Source organism: Corylus avellana, chromosome ca2 (genome assembly GCF_901000735.1).
Source record: "Corylus avellana chromosome ca2, CavTom2PMs-1.0".
In the NCBI taxonomy this organism is placed as follows: domain Eukaryota; kingdom Viridiplantae; phylum Streptophyta; class Magnoliopsida; order Fagales; family Betulaceae; genus Corylus; species Corylus avellana.
Window position 1 is genome coordinate 49,664,452 of NC_081542.1, and position 16,662 is coordinate 49,681,113.

The 16,662-nt window shown below is 37.8% G+C and overlaps 1 protein-coding gene and 1 pseudogene across 1 annotated transcript; both read right to left on the minus strand.

Moving 5' to 3' along the window:
- LOC132172104 (F-box protein CPR1-like) lies at positions 1-2,522 on the minus strand. Its single transcript, XM_059583553.1, has 3 exons — positions 1,273-2,522; positions 1,049-1,169; positions 1-274 (listed from the first exon to the last, which is right to left on the minus strand). The coding sequence occupies exons 1-2, from the start codon at positions 2,376-2,378 to the stop codon at positions 1,088-1,090; spliced, it is 1,188 nt and encodes a 395-aa protein (XP_059439536.1). The 5' UTR covers positions 2,379-2,522; the 3' UTR covers positions 1-274; positions 1,049-1,087.
- A 5,316-nt stretch (positions 2,523-7,838) lies between these two features.
- LOC132170173 (F-box protein CPR1-like) lies at positions 7,839-13,785 on the minus strand (annotated as a pseudogene).
- Positions 13,786-16,662: the final 2,877 nt, after the last annotated feature.

Genomic DNA, 16,662 nt, shown 5'->3' on the forward strand with positions numbered 1-16,662 from the left:
TTCCAGCATCAAAATCGACAGATGTCATACAACCTTGTGGATTTAGAGAGGAATACAAACATATTTCGTATGTACATGCTTCAAAACCACAGTAACTACAAGTACACAACACCTTACACAAGTGGACAATATATGGCACTATTCAGGAAAAAACCTGAAAAAGTATACTCATTCTAGTAAAGGCATTTGGTACACATCGTTGGGATTATTGTTTCCTCCAATCTTCAAGCATTCTCAGCTGATCAAGCATAGCTCTCTCCCTTCACTTTTCACCCTACGAAGAATAAAGGGGCAAAGATAAGTTGCTTATGTGACAGTAAAGTTAAAAGAAACAGATGGGGCACCTTCTTTTTGAAAAGAAGAGAAGGGAAGGGTGGTTGATTAAACAAGTTTAAGAAATATTGGCAAAGATAAGTTGCTTATGTGACAGTAAAGTTAAAAGAAACAGATGGGGCACCTTCTTTTTGAAAAGAAGAGAAGGGAAGGGTGGTTGATTAAACAAGTCTAAGAAATATTGGCTCTAGAGAGGGGCAACCTCCCCAAGGACCTAAATACCCTCTGAACCTCATTCTAAAATGCAAGTGTGAAGAAGAAGGTGCCCTTAATTCTAGATGGCACACTTCTTGAAAGAAGAAGATAATAATTTGATTCACCAAACCCTGCCCTAAATACACTTAAATTGAGCATTGCAACCTTATTTTAGACCAAAAGAAGCAAGTTCTGCATCCCTATATTTTCGAAAGAAATATACATCCCAGCCAATGGCACGAAGAAAGACACATTGACACAATATTCAAATACAATGCCTACTTGCACTTTATGAATCAAAGCTCTGAAAAATATTTAAGGTGCAAGCTAATGCATACAGAAAATGGATGGTTGTATTTGGATAAAGAAAATCTTTGCCTCCATAGAACATTTAACCAACACAAAACTTAAAATAGTTTAATAAGTACAGAGAATTCCAGCAGAGATAGACATAACTCGGAATATTGCTGAAGCAAAAAAATTCTACATGATATAAAATTCCCAAGAAAATGAGTTGTACCAAAATGGGCTCCAAAGCAGTTTTCCTTGCAATCGAATATCAAACAGCTTGTTCCTCATTTATCACTTCCTCCTCGATCGCTTCCATCAACAGATTAAGGTCATCCGCTGGATTATCATACCTAGCACAAACATAGATCAACATGAGTTAAAAACCAAGTCCTTAATATTAAGCTAAAGAATTAATCAAACAAAAAATTACACTCAAATCAGTTAAAATTTTACACGCTATCACCGTCGAGAAGAACAAGGCTTCCCACACAAATGGCCGTCTCAAACGAATTAGGCATACCATCCAACTCAACACTCGTGCCCCTTTTCTCCTCTATGTCATACCAAAAGAGATATTCAAAATCTTGCTGCATCAGAACCTTCTTGCCGTCTTTCGAGTACACCAAAGGTTTACAGTACTCAAAAGTCCAAGGGACTGCGCCTTGCACAATGGTGTAAAGACGAGTCCAAGAGCCGACTACCCCGTACTCCTTCATCACCCAAACATCGTTGAGTGTCACACCGACATTTAGGCAAACACATATACATCCTTTCAAGACCTCCAAACCGAGCGTTGAATCGTCGTTTGGTTGAACCGGAATTGTATACTTTCTGAACTTTTCGGTGGCTAGATCGAAAGCCAGAAGGGTCTGCCGGTACTGGGGCCCACTAATAGGATCAACTAACCAATGGAAAGCACCGTTTAAGGACATCGAACTCGAATAAGGACTGGCTGGACTGAACTCTTTAGGCCATTCCTCTTCAACCGTCTTCCAAGAATGCGCTCTCAAACTATATACCTTGACTTCAATGGCACTTTTAGCATCAATCTCTGTATTGAACTCTACAACCCTCATCACCTTGTAGTCGTCGTTTACTGGGTCGTGTCCGAAGGCCACATTGGGCAACCTAGACATACAATCGGTGAATCCTACCGGCTCAAAAGGCAACGTCTTGTACCGCCGGATTAATGGGTTCCAAATAACAATCCCTCTCCCATAGTTGTGGATGCAAACCAGTCCGTTGCAGTAGTTCACGATTTGGGTGTTGTGTCCAGCATTGAGAAGTGGCTGATGAATGTTCACGAGCGCTTCTTCGAATCGATCGTCGTCGTTGAAGCGCACTCCTGAGAAATTCCGCGGCATTTCTCCCTCGTAATCCATGACTATGAGATGGCGTTCTCTGTTGGCCGCAATGGAGAAGTCGAGATGAATGATGATGAAAACTCGGCCATTGATTTGTGCCTGCCATGGCTTCGAAACGCATTGGAAACGTACCAGGCTCTTCACGGGTAATCGCAGAAGTATTTCGGTGATCAAATCGGGCGGGAGAATCGACATTTACGGAGTTTATTGAGGTGGCGGAGGAGATGAGTAAGTTGGAACGCGTAGAATACCCGCTACCCAGCGCGAATTTCAACTCCGAACCGCCAGCAAATGGATCATGTAGAAACAGAAATGTTCTTTCTTGATTCTTCTAACCTCTTTTCCATCACAGCAAATGGATCTGTTAAGAGACACCTGTCTTTTAAAAGCACGTCCTATTAGAATTGAGATGAATACCTCTCTTTCCATCCTAATAGTTACTGTTCAATGTACAATAGATACAATGGTAAATAAATAAAAGAAATCGTTTTCTTTGTTAATATTTTTTGAGAGTATTCCTTAATTAAAAAAAATGTTTTGATGTGATATAAAATACAAATAATTTTGAGAGTTTTATATCTTGAGTCGTTTGTTATTTATTTTTAAAAAAGTGTTATCAAGCAAATGTCAATACTCGGAATGGGTGTATTGCTTTAGAGTCAGTTTGAAATTGTATTTGAGAAATATAACTTTTAAGTTAAAAAAAAAAAAAGACTTTTTGGTAAAATCTTGATTTTTAAGTTTTTGCCAAAAGTACGTTTTGTCAATTTTTAAGCCTTTTTAACCTTTAAAATTGCTTTTTTTTTTTTTTTTACCAAACAAATATATTTTTTTTCAAACAGACTTTTTTAGTATTAAACGTACTGTTAAACCCTTCAAACACATTCTCAAATAGACCCTCAATCGGGTCTTTTGCCAAGAATGAAGAGGTATATATGGTCCTTTCACAAGTGTAAGAAGGTAACATAATTTCAACTTTTTGATGCCTATTCTTAATACACTGCTGCAAGTAGTACTCGTCAAGGCAACCCAAAGGTCCAAAACAGCCTTTGGCCCGAGCACTTATCCTAGTGGTTGTGAAATTAACAAAACATTTGGTGCTTTAAAAGGCTACAGAAGTAATTATAAAATTCATTTTTCTGTCACTCTTGTATTTCTTTAAAAATGAAATAACTTTTAAAATAAATATTTTATTAAAATTTAATAATAATTAATCACAAATTTAATAGTAATTTTAAGTAGGGTTGGGTATCGGTCGATTTGGGCCGGTTAATAGGCTTATCGGTCGGTTAACCGATAAGCTATTGGTTAACCAAGTCTTAACCGATTACCGACCAATAAAAAGTGTTAACCGAAAATTATCGGTCATATCGGTAATCGATTAACCGCTCGATTAAACGGTCGGTTAAATCGGTTTGGGCTTTTGTGAGCTTTTTATTGGGCTTCTATTGGTTGCTAATTTGACCAAAAATTAATTGTTTTGGAGCCCAAAATACGTTTTGTTGGGCTAAAGCCTAAAATAACTTATTAAAAATTAGTTATTTTAGAGTATATTTTTGGCTAAAATAGCTTATCGAAGCTTTTTTTTTCATATTGATCCACTACAATAATAAATATAAAATTCTAAAAAATTAAAAATTAAAAATTAAAATAGCTTACCGGTTATATCGGTTTTTCGATAAAAAAATTTTAACCGACCGATAAGCTTATCGGTATAAAATTTTTAACCGATAACTATCGGTTACGGTTAATATCGGTTCGGTTAAAGTTGGTAATCGGTTAATCTGTTCACCCCTAATTTTAAAACACATTATTCTTAGAATGACACAAAAATGACTTCTAATATTACTCATAAAACATGGTGGAATGGAATAAGTATTTCTATTCCATTGTTTGGTAACAATAAATATACCATAATTGGAATTGGACCAAAATTACCAAAAAAAATCCTTTTTTTTTTAAAAAAAATCAAATTTAAAAATAAATAACAAAAAAAATTGATTTTCCTAGGTGGCCGCATCCACCCCTAAGAGACTGCAAAGGCGGTCGCGGACACCCCCGACATGAATCGAAGGTGGCCTTGGCTACCCCAAATTCATCGAGGGTGGTGCGACCACCCCCAGGTTCTACGGTGGGCAGCTGGCCGCCCTTAAGTTTAACAGTTATTTATTTATTTATTTATTTTTAGGGTTGAGGGGTTGAAAAAAAATAATAATAAAAAAAAATTGTGTCTATTCCTCAATGAGTAGCTATTCTCTCTTTTTATTTTTGTTAGAGGAATAGGTATTGCTCTTCGTAAGTGAATAGTTATTCCCACGAGTCTATTCCTAGGAATACGTCCCTTTTGTAAATCTTACTTGCGGTGCGTGAGGCCTCTTTCTCACTGCTCCACCTCCATCCACCACCTACGCTGGTCTTCTGGTTCCCTCAGCGGCTCGTGGCCCCGTGCGTCTTCGACAACTCTGACGTTGCTGTTTTTTGAACATTTTACTCTGCTTTTTATCTTGTATTTTTATTCTGTAACGTTGTTGTGTTTATATTCTGTAACGTTGTTGTATTGCTTTCTATTAAACTCGATCTGATTAGGCTTTAGACTCTTCATAAGTGAAGTGGATATTTTTTTCTTTTCTTTTTGGAAACCTTTTTTCCACTGTTACTATGCATCTAAATCACCATGGCTTTTTCGAAAGTCTGTTTAGATGCTTGATAGGGGTATTTGTACTCCCGATGGTAGTATCCATCAGATTGCGTCGCGGCAAAGGTTTTCTCGAGCTGCATTCGCAGATGACTTTCAGCTTTACCTGCTTTAAGGAGTTTGTAGTCTGTTTGGATTGGGCTAATCTATCTAAGCTTGTTAGTTTTATATGTCTGTCCAATAACCTTTTTTTTGCTTTAATGGACATTCGGTTTGTTACCCCCGCCCCCCCCAAAAAAAAGGTCTCTACCAAAAAAAAAATAATAATAATTATTCCATAAGAATAGTCATTTCATTCAAGATGTCTACTCCACGAACCGAACGGGGTCTAAGTCTACTATAGTAGTGTGTTATTAATAGTAACATATGAACTAAGTCTATTATTTTTAACTAATGGCTTTTCAATTGCATTCTCATCGATCCGATTGTCTATTCTTTCTCTATAATATTTAAATATTATTTTCTTATTATTTTTGTATTTTTAAATACTAATACATTAATGCATAAGATAATAAAGAAAGAGAGATGTGAGTGAGAGAAAAATAAAATAAAGGGTTAAATACTTAATTCCCCCCTGGAGTTTGGCAACTTTATTTTTTTCTCCTGTGGTTTCATTTTTATCACAGGACCCCTCTGGGGTTTTAATAAAAACCAAGTTAGTTCATCCGTTAGTTGACCATTAGGATTGACATGTGTACCAATCAGATATTGACACGTGGCACCTATTTAATTTTTTTTTAAATTAAAAAAAAATGTATATATATATAAAGGAAAAAAATTGGGGTGGCTCCTTTGGCCATGGGGGTGGCCATCTGGCCAGATGGGGGTGGCTGGTGGTTGGGGGTGGTTTCGACCACCCCCAAGGCTCCATGGGGGTGGCCGAGCCACCCCATGGTGGCCACCCCCATCTGGCCGGATGGGGGTGGCCGAGCCACCACCAAATGGCCAAGGAGCCACCCCCAATTGTTTTTTCTTTTGTTTTTTGTTTTGTTTTGTTTTGTTTTGTTTTTTGCTTTTTTTTTTTTTTCGAAAATACATTTTTTTATTTTTTATTTTTTTAAAATTAAATAAGTGCCACGTGTTAATATTTGATTGGTTCACGTGGAATTCCGTTAAGTCTACTAACGGTCAACTGACGGAGGACTAACTTGGTCTATTATCAAAACCACATGGACTTCCTGTGATAAAAATGAAACTCCAGGTGAGAAAAAATAAAGTTGACAAACCCTAGAGGGGTCTGAGGTATTTAACCCTAAAATAAAATATTTGCGCATTAATAATACAAAGTAGTTCAAATGTAAAATGCGTTAACTTGTACAGAGAATCGAATGAACACCTTGTTTAAGCTTTTGATTAGTCATTTTACATCATTGCATAAGCCATTGTGAGTCCTCTTAGCAACTCGAGACACATCGGCAAATATTTTGGTTTGGTGAAAGTTCACATACTAGCAGAGCTGTCGGGGTTCATGTGCCATTTTCTTACTATGCTTCTTCAAGAAACGCTCACTTCTTGATGCGGATGCTTCTTCAAGTGCCCATTTACTTACAAGGACGTGTGAGAGGCCTATTTTCTAACATATTGTATCTGATGCACACATTAAACATAATCCAAGCAGGCAAATGAATTCAACGATAAGAAGCAACTTGAAAAGCATAAATCTATTGTCACCAACCAAATAAAAAAAGTTCATCCTTTATGCAAGAGCTAGAGGAGCCTTAATTAGCAGTACAAAGGCATAAACTGCTGTTTCTCAAAAGACATTCAGTTTCCAAGATGACAAACCCTTTCGTCTTCTATGCAACAACATATTCAAATATGGTAAAATGGCCACGTAAACAAACACAACACAACACAACACATTCACATGCTTTAAGAATTTAATCAAAACTCAAAATATATAAGGAAAGAACCATCCTTTTATTTTTAGAACAACCCTTTTCTACTAGGATAGGCATAATTTTGAGCTGTTAGAATATTAATTTAAATAGTTAAATCCACGATAATTTAACATATATGTTGGTGTTGCTTCTCAGCTGCTCAAAATTTTTGCGACAACTAGTATGTAAACAGACATTCTCTCCCGATTTTTATTCCCTATATATTGTTTTGACAAATTGGCTAATATTCAAATATGCTACTAGGAAAGCAGAGATATGATTTGCTTTTGCCGAGTATATATATATATATACATTAGTAGAAGTTCTGGTTCGGGCAAGGTAAAGAGTTCATTGAGGATCCATAACCATGCTAAGCAAAGAAATCCTTCTTCTGTTAGTCCCAAAATGCACATGCAGAAGGCCATTCGCAGCACATGATTGTAACTATTCAACAACATAGAAATTTAAACTCAAAGACAACATCACATTCACAATGTCTGTCTCCTTATGACAATTTCAAGCCAACACTAACAAATTGAAATAATCGAAGAACGAAATACTAGAGCTAATTATAAACAAGACACGACATTCTACAACCAACTTTTTTCCTGGGACAGACTCATATTTTTAATTGCAACCTGTGACTTCCTTTATCAATTCGGGGGGTTAAAAAGAAAATGAAAGAACAAGAAGTTTGTTGCTTTACCACTTTTCACTTTGTGCCCATTTTTCTCCTCCTGTTTGCTTATAGAGTCAGTTTAAAGCCTTCTGACAGAAAATCATCCCTTCAAAACAATGATCAATCCATCAAAGTAGTAAGTTAAACTAAAACAAAAATAAGTAGATGCTATATAGCAATCATGTTGAGTAATTCAAAACAGTGAAACAAACCAGACTGGTCATATACATCAATTTTTTTAAACAAACTTGAACTCTTAGGAGAACCAGAAAATTAAACTAAAGAGATCAACTGCTCACGTAAAATTGGTAATTAACCTATCCAGTCAATTGAGAAAGACAAATGCATAACCAGGTATAGAAATAAGCTTGAACACAAATAAATAAATAACTCAATTAAGTTTATGTTATCTCACATCTTTCTATTGCTTTTCTTCTTTTCCTCTGGCGCTGGTTGCTGTGTCTTCCCATCCATTCCACCACCACATCCGCATTGAATGAATTTGAAGCCCCCTCAATCCTCACAGTGTTGGCTCTCCTCCTCCTCAAATCATACCAAAGGAGCTTTTCCTTGTCCAATTCCAAAAGAACCTTGTCCTTGTCACCACTCTTAGAATAAGCTAAAGGCATCACCTGTCCAAAATCCCTGTTCAAACTTGACTGTGAAACCTTAAACAATTTAGTCCAAGATTCCTTTAATCCATATTCCTTCATCAGCCATACATCAACAAAATCATTACCGTAATTGCAAATCATGCATAGGCGCCCTTCCAAGACCCCCAGATCCATTACAAAACCACCATCGACATGATCAGGCTGTGGTACAATTCAAAACTCCTCAGCTACAAGATCAAAAGCAACAATCATACAGTACCATCTAAACCCTTCAGGCACCACCCAATGCAAAGCACCACCAGCAAGCGCAGCATACCTTCTTCTATAAAAAAGAAGGTAACCAAGCTGAAACAGATAACGAATATAATAGGGTATGTCCTTGATTCCTCTCCAAGAGTTACTCTTCAAGCTATCACTTTGAGTTGCAGGAACTCTTACAACCCATAAAATGTTTGTCTTGTATATAATTGCTCACCCCAAATGAAACAAATTTCTAGCCTCTAAAAGCCACATTATACATTATGTTAACCAAGGTATCTCTACCGTGAATCATGCAGCAACGGTAATGACATCCAAGGCACTAAATGGTGGAGTAGATGCCGTGAATCATGATGATAATCATGAAGAATCGGCAATGACAGCCAAGGAAATAAATTGTAGAAAAGGAAAGTTTGGCTAAACTTGTCAAAGAAATATCTGGCAGCATATAAAGAAGGAAAACAAGTAGAAAAGGAAGTTAGACAGCAAAGGAAACATGATTTTATTTTCTGTATTCGTTATTCTTTCTTTTGCATTTAATTAATGTACACCTGCTGTATATATTGGTGAATACACCTCTTTGTAATTATTCAAGAACTCTTCTTTTGTAATACAAGATTTTACATGGTATCAGAGCCATTTGGCTAACACCTCTCAATTTGTTTTGATCCTCATGGCAACCTCTAATTCCACAGCTTCTTCTACCTTTGTTTTTCCCAATATCGCTTCTCTAGTTTATGTCAAACTTTCTGGTCCTAATTATATTAGTTGGATCACTCAATTTCTTCCTGCACTTCGTAGCCATGATCTTCTGAGTATTGTTGATGGCTCGTAAATTTGTCCTTCTAAATTTATTCTTGATACCGAAGGCAAACGTACCTCTGATATAAATCCAGAGTATCTTCTATGGCAGAAGAAAGATCAGTTTATTTTGGCCTGGTTAAACGCCACATTAACTGAAAAAGTTTTGTCCTCAGTGTATGGGCAAAATACCTCTCATCAAGTGTGGAAGTATCTAGCGAATCGTTTTGCTCCACACTCACTATCTCACATCTCTCATTTAAGACGTCAACTTCAAACCCTTCAACAAGGTTCTAAAAGTTGCTCGGATTACCTTCTTACAGCAAAGAATTTAGCTAATCAATTAGCTGTTGCTGGCAAGACTGTCGACGATGAAGATTTAATTTCATATGTTGTGGGTGGTCTTAATCCTTCATACCACTCATTCGTCACAACATTGAGCTTGGCCACAAGAAATTCTGACATTTCATTTGATGCCCTCCAGATGGAATTGCTGAACCATGAGCTTTTACTTGATGCTCACACTCAAAAGGTGCAACCCGTGACTGGTCAGATTGCCTTTTTTTCTCAAAAGCAAAAATACTACAAGAAACCAAAGAGCCCACAACACCTATAGTCCCATCAGCCAGCCCAGTCAAGCCTTGTTCGTGCTGCACTGGGTTTCTCTGCTCCTCCACCTCAGCGTGGTCTTCATGGTAAAAATTCTATACATGTTCCTACATTTGCTGCTCCTAACAAATCTCCTTGTCAGATTTGTGGAAAGTCCAATCACCAAGCCTTGGATTGCTATCACCGTATGAATTTCTCTTATCAAAGGAGGCGTCTGTCATCACAATTGGCCTCCATGGCAGCCCCTACACACCCTGTGCCCGACATAGAACAGCCATGGTACCTGGATAGTGGTGCTAACAATCACGTGACTCCTGAACTTGCCAATCTATCTCTGCAGCAACCATATCAAGGCCAAGAGAGCGTGACAGTGGGCAATGGAGGAGGATTGTCTATTTCCAATACTGGTTCTTCCCTGATTATTACTCCTAGAACTCGTTTGCTTATGCACAATATTTTACATTGTCCAAATGCTTCCTCTAATTTACTGTCCATTCAAAAATTTTGTTGTGATAACAATTGTTATTTCATTCTCACCTCTTCCTATTTTGTTATAAAGGACATGCAGACTCATCAAATTCTTTTGCAAGGGCCTAGTGAAGCAGGGTTATATCCCATCTACTTGAGGCAGTTCCATGCCAATAAAAATTCCCTTCAAGGTGGTTCTGCTCGGTCATTCACTGCAATGATTGGCATTACTGCTCCTCTTCGTGTGTGGCATTCTCGCCTTGGCCATCCATCATATTTAATAATCAAGAAGTTGCTTCAAAATTCTCTGTTGTCTGTCTCAGGTCCTACCCGATCTTCTAACATTTGTGAATCTTGTCAAGTAGCAAAGTACAGAAAACTTCCTTTTCTTACGTCTACTAGAGTCTCCACAACCCCACTTGAATTAATTCACTCTGATGCGTGGTCTTCTCCTGTTATGTCAGTGGGTGGCTGTAGGTATTACGTAGTATTTATTGATGATTATTCTCGGTTCACTTGGATGTTTCCGTTGCAAAATAAGTCTGATGTTTTCTTGTGTTTCATTAAATTCAAAAATCTAGTTGAAAATTTGCTATCTTGCAAAATAAAACAACCACAATCCGATAATGGAGGTGAATATATCTCCAACAATTTTAAGAATTTTCTTGAAACACATGGCATATTACATCGATTATCTTGCCCTCACACATCTGAGCAAAACGGTATTGCTGAACGAAAGCACCGGCATATCACAGAAATTGGCTTGGCTCTCTTAGCTCAATCCAAACTTTCTACCACTTACTCGGTTGATGCATTTTTAACGGCTGTTTATCTAATAAATAGAATGCCGACTCCAGTGCTTCAATTTCAGTCTCCTTATTTTACTCTTTTTCAACATCAACCAGATTATTCTATCCTCAGATCATTTGGGTGTGCATGCTTTCCACTTCTTAGATCATACAATTCTCACAAGCTGGCTTTTCGTAGTAAGAAGTGTATTTTTTTGGGCTATAGCAACAATCATAAAGGTTATAGGTGTTTGGATCCCCATACAAACCGTGTTTATCTTTCTAGGCATGTGGTTTTTGACGAAACACTCTTTCCAGCCGGGGATATATCTGCTGCCACTCCCCAATCAGAAGAACCATGCACTGGGTCTGCATTTCCTTCCCTAGCACGTAACAATCCTTCCTTACATTTTAATTTACCTTTATCTCTTGCATCTAATTAGACTTCTCAGGATCACACGTTATCTCCTAGTCCAACACGTCACCCTGCTATTGTTTCCCCTACTGAAAGTCATGCAGACACTCCCAACTCATCTCCCACTACACCCACAGAAAGTCATGGTCCCACCTTACCTACACCCAATGAAAGTCACAGTCCCACCTTGTCTATCACACCCATAGAGAGTAAGGGTCCCACATTACCCACTGAAAGTGAATGTCCTAGTCCACTATTACCACCTGTCTCCACCTCCATTAAGCCACATAGTGCAACAAATGTCTTGTCTCCTTCTCCTACTTTAGAAGTTGAACCCGTGTCTTCCCCTGCCAGCCGTAATTGTGTTCCCCACCGCCTCGGGTTGTCACTCGTTCCCAAACCAACTCTCTTAAGCCCAAACAATTTCCCAATTTCCAACTTTATTACTCCACCAAACACCCTCTCCAAGCCTTATCTGCCATTGTGCTTCCACTCGAGCCACGGACATGTAATCAGGCTATTATAAAGCATGTGAGAAGCACGTCCAATTAAAAAAATGTGTTTTTCACGTACTAAGGAACACGTATCTTCTAAAAGCTAGTTTGTATGAAATTTATATTCATTCCAAAAAAGACGGAGAGAAATTTCTTATAAATTTTGTAGAAAACTCCTCCAAGCTAGTTTCTAAAAGTCACATGTTCTATAAGCATATAAGAAGCGCATGCTTTCAAACCATGTCAGTAGGCTATTAAAACAAAATAAAATAAAATAAAAAAACACGTGATTCTCACGTGAAAAGGATATATGTTAGTTTTAGATGTTGGTTTATAAGAAATTTCTAAACAAGCCGGTCCATGGAGCTACCAAGTGTTTTCTGCTATCCTAAAACATATCAATCAATGAAATCAGAATCCACTCATGAATCTGCCTGCAGCTTCTGCGCTAGCAAGTTCTGCATCCTTCTATTTTCGAAAGAAATATACATCCCAGCCAATGGCACGAAGAAGACACAATCAAATACAATGCCTACTTGCACTTTAAGAGTCAAAGCTAATGCAGGCTGAAAAATATTTAAGGTGCAAGCAAATGCATACAGAAAATGGATAGTTGTATTTGGAGAAAGAAAATCTTCGCCTCCATAGAACATTTAACCAACACAGAACTTAAAAGAGTCTAGAAAATTCCAGCAGAGATAGACATAACTCGTAATATTATTGCTGAAGCAAAGAAATTCTACATGATGTAAAATCCTATTTATCACTTCCTCCTCCATCGCTTCCATCAACAAATTTTACACGCTATCACCATTGAGAAGAACAAGGCTTCCCACACAAATGGCCATCTCAAAGAAATTAGGCATACCACCAAACTCAACCCTCGTGCCACTTTTCTCCTCTATGTCATACCAAAAGAGATACTCATAATCCTGCTCGATCAGAACCTTCTTGCCGTCCTTCGAGTACGCCAAAGGCTTACAGTACTCAAAAGTCCAAGGTACTGCGCCTTGCTCAATGGTGTAAAGACGAGCCCAAGAGCTGACTACCTCGTACTCCTTCATCACCCAAACATCGTTGCGTGTCGCAGAGACATGCACGCAAACACATATACATCCTTTCAAGACCTCCAAAATGAGTGCCGAACCATCGTCCGATTGAACCGGAATCGTATACTTTCTGAACTTTTCGGTAGCTAGAGCGAAAGCCAGAAGGGTCTTCTGGTGCAGGGACCCACAAATATCAACTAACCAATGGAAAGCACCGTTTAAGGACATCGACCTTGAATTAGAACTGGCTGAACTGAACTCTTTAGGCCATTCCTCTTCAACCGTCTTCCAAGAATGCGCTCTCAGACTATATACCTTGACTTCAATGGCACTTTTAGCATCAATCTTTCTATAGACCTTCACAACCCTCACCACCTTGTAGTCGTCGTTAACTGGGTCGTGTCCGAAGGCCACATTGGGCAACCCAGATAGACAGTCGGTGAATCCTACCGGCTCATAGGGCAACTTCTTGTACCGCCGGATTAATGGGTTCCAAATCAAATTCCCTGTCCAATAGCTGTAGATGCAAACCAGTCCATTGCAGTAGTTCACGATTTGGGTGTTATGTCCTGTATGGAAAAGTGGCTGGTGAATGTTCACGAGCGCTCCATCGAATCGGTCGTCGTCGTTGAAGCGCACTCCTAAGAAATTCCGCGGCGGTCCTTCGATGTCAATGACTATGAGATGGCGTTCTCTGTTGGCCGCAATGGAGAAGCCGAGATGAATGTTGATGAAAACTCGGCCATTGATTTGTGCGTGCCATGCCTTCGAAACGCATTGGAAACGTACCAGGCTCTTCACGGGTAATCGCAGAAGTATTTCGGTGACCAAATCCGGCGAGTGAATCGACATTTACGGAGTTTATTGTGGACCTTGTGGTGGCGGAGGAGATGAGTAACTTGGAACGCGTAGAATACTGAATACCCACTACCCAGCGGGAATTTCAATTCCCAACGGTGAACGGCCAGCAAATAGAAACAGAAATGTTCTTTCTTGATTCTTCTAACCTCTTTTTGCCACGTCCTTTCGGTGTAACGGTTTTGCATGCCCATTTTCTGTTGGGCTTTTATTTCTTGAATTCTAACTCTAAATTCAGCTCAAGTCTTGTTTAATATTCACGAGCTTCTTGATGCAATTAAACTAGTCGTCCTGGATGTTTTTTTTAATAGTAATGTTAGGTACCATCTTTCTATCCTCTTAAAATTCTCGTAAAGCTGATGTAACTTTTAAAATCAGCATTAAATTTTAGATGAATCATACTTGAATTTTGATTCAATAGTGATTTTGAAAGCCACATCAGCTTTGGGAGAATTTTAGAAAGATAAAAAGATGATACCTAGCATTACTCGTCTTTTAAAGTGCACTGAGAAGCAATCCGACAGAGGATGCTTGCGATCGGCGCCACATTCTTGAACAATGAGTGTGCATTCTCGGTTGGCTGCGACGGAGAGCTCGAGATGCATGTTGATGAAAACAAGGTCGTTGATTAGAGCCTACGAAATGCATTGTAAACATAAATTTAGAGAATTGAGATGAATATTTGTCTTTCCATTCTAATGGTTACTATTCAATGTATAACAGACCCAATTGTAAATAAATAAAAGAAAACATTTTCTTTGTTAATTAATATTTTTTTAGAGAGTATTCTTTATTATTTTTTTTTTAAAAAAAATGTTTTAATATGACATAAAATAAAAATAATTTTGAGAGTTTTATATGTTGAGTTGTTTGTTATTTATTTACTTATTTTTTTCTTTTGTTAAAAAAAAGTGTTATCTAACAAATGTCAATGCTCCGAATGGGTGTATTGCTTTAATCGTTGGGCCTTTTGCCAAGAATGAAGAGGTATGGTCCTTTTACAAGTATAGAAGGTAACATAATTTCAACATTTTGATGTCTACTCTTAAAACACTGCCAAAGGTCTAAAACAGCCTTTGGCCCGAGCACTAATCCCAGTGGTTGTGAAATTTGAGTCAACAAAACATACAATGCTCTAATATCATTCTAGAAGTCTCTCTTATATCATTTTTATGTCCCTTTAGAAATGAGATAACTTTTAAAATTACTATTTGATCAAAATCCAATAATGAAATAATGATCAATCACAAGTCTAATAGTGATTTTAAGAGCCACAATATTTTTCGAGAATTAGAAAAAAATGACTTGTAACATTACTTATAAAATGGGGTGGAATGGAGTAACTATTTCTATTCCTTTGTTTGGTAACAATAAATATACCTTAATTATAATTTGACCAAAATTACCCAAAAAAAATCCCATTTTTTAAAACTCAAATTTAAAAAATAAAATAAATAACAATAAATTTTTTTTTGATTTTTCAAAGAGGCCGTCCAACCACATAAGAACCCGGGGTGGCCGCACGACCCCCGACGACACTTGGGGGGGGCCGCGGCCACCCCTGAGAGACTATAGAGGCAGTCACGACCAACCCTGACGTGAATCAAAGGTGGCAAAGGCCACCCCAGGTTCTATGGTGGGTGGCCAGCCACCATTTAGTTTAACAGTTATTTATTTATTAATTTGTTTTTAGGGTTGAGGGTTGAAAATAATAAAAATAGATTTTTTTTTTTTTTTTTTTGAAAAAATTGTGTCTATTCTTTAAGAAATAGATATTCCTCTTCTTTTTTCTTTTTTTTTTTTGAAAAAAAAAAAATATTTATTCCTCTTTCTATTCCTAGGAATAAGCCCCTACTAAAAAAAATAAAAAATAAAAAAAGAGAGGAAATTATATATAAACTCCTTAGGTCAACGTACTTTTTTAAAAAACTCCTTGAGCATTTTTTTTTGAAATTTAGTCCTTGGGTCACTCGAAACTACTAGAAAACTCCATACCGTCAATTTTTGTTAACTGCAGTTAGTCCACTCAAAACTCCTCGTTTATCTGATTAAAATATTAATTTTTTATTAATTTAATTTAAAAAATTAAATTAAAAAATAAATAAATTAAAGGGTGGCCAGGAGTGGTTTGCCCACCCATGGAGTGGCTCGAGCCACCCCATGGGTGGTTTGGGGGGGCTCGCGGCCACCCCATGGGTGGTTTGGGGTGGCTCGTGAGCCACCCTTGCCCCACCATGGTGGCTGTGAGGCCACCCGCCGCTGAGATTGTGCCAAAGCCACCCCAAGAAGCCATGGCCCGAGCCACCCCAAACCACCTGGGGGTGGCTTGCGGCCACCCCAGGGGTGGAAAGGGGTGGCTGCGAGCCACCCAAGGGGTGGCTTGATGGGTAGGCCACCCCAAACCACCTGGGGGTGGCCACAAGCCACCCCATAGGGGTTGGTGCCACCCCTGACCACCCTTCAATTTTTTTTTTTAATTTTTTTTTTAGATTTAATTTTTTAAATTAAATTAATAAAAAATGAATATTTTAATCAGATAAAATGTGGAGTTTTTAGTGGATTAACGACAGTTAACAAAAATTGACGGTAAGGAGTTTCTAGTAGTTTCGAGTTATCCAGAGACTAAATTTCTGAAAAAAAAAAACTCATGGAGTTTTTAAAAAAAGCGTGATGACCCAAGGAGTTTATATATAATTTCCCATAAAAAAAAATTGTTAGTCTACAGGAATAATCATTTCCATTACAAAGATCTATTCCGCGAACCAAACAAAGTCTAAGTTTATTATAGTAGTACATTACTAACAGTAACATATGAACTAAGTCTATTACTTTAACTAATGGCTTTTCAATTGCATTCTCATATATCTGATT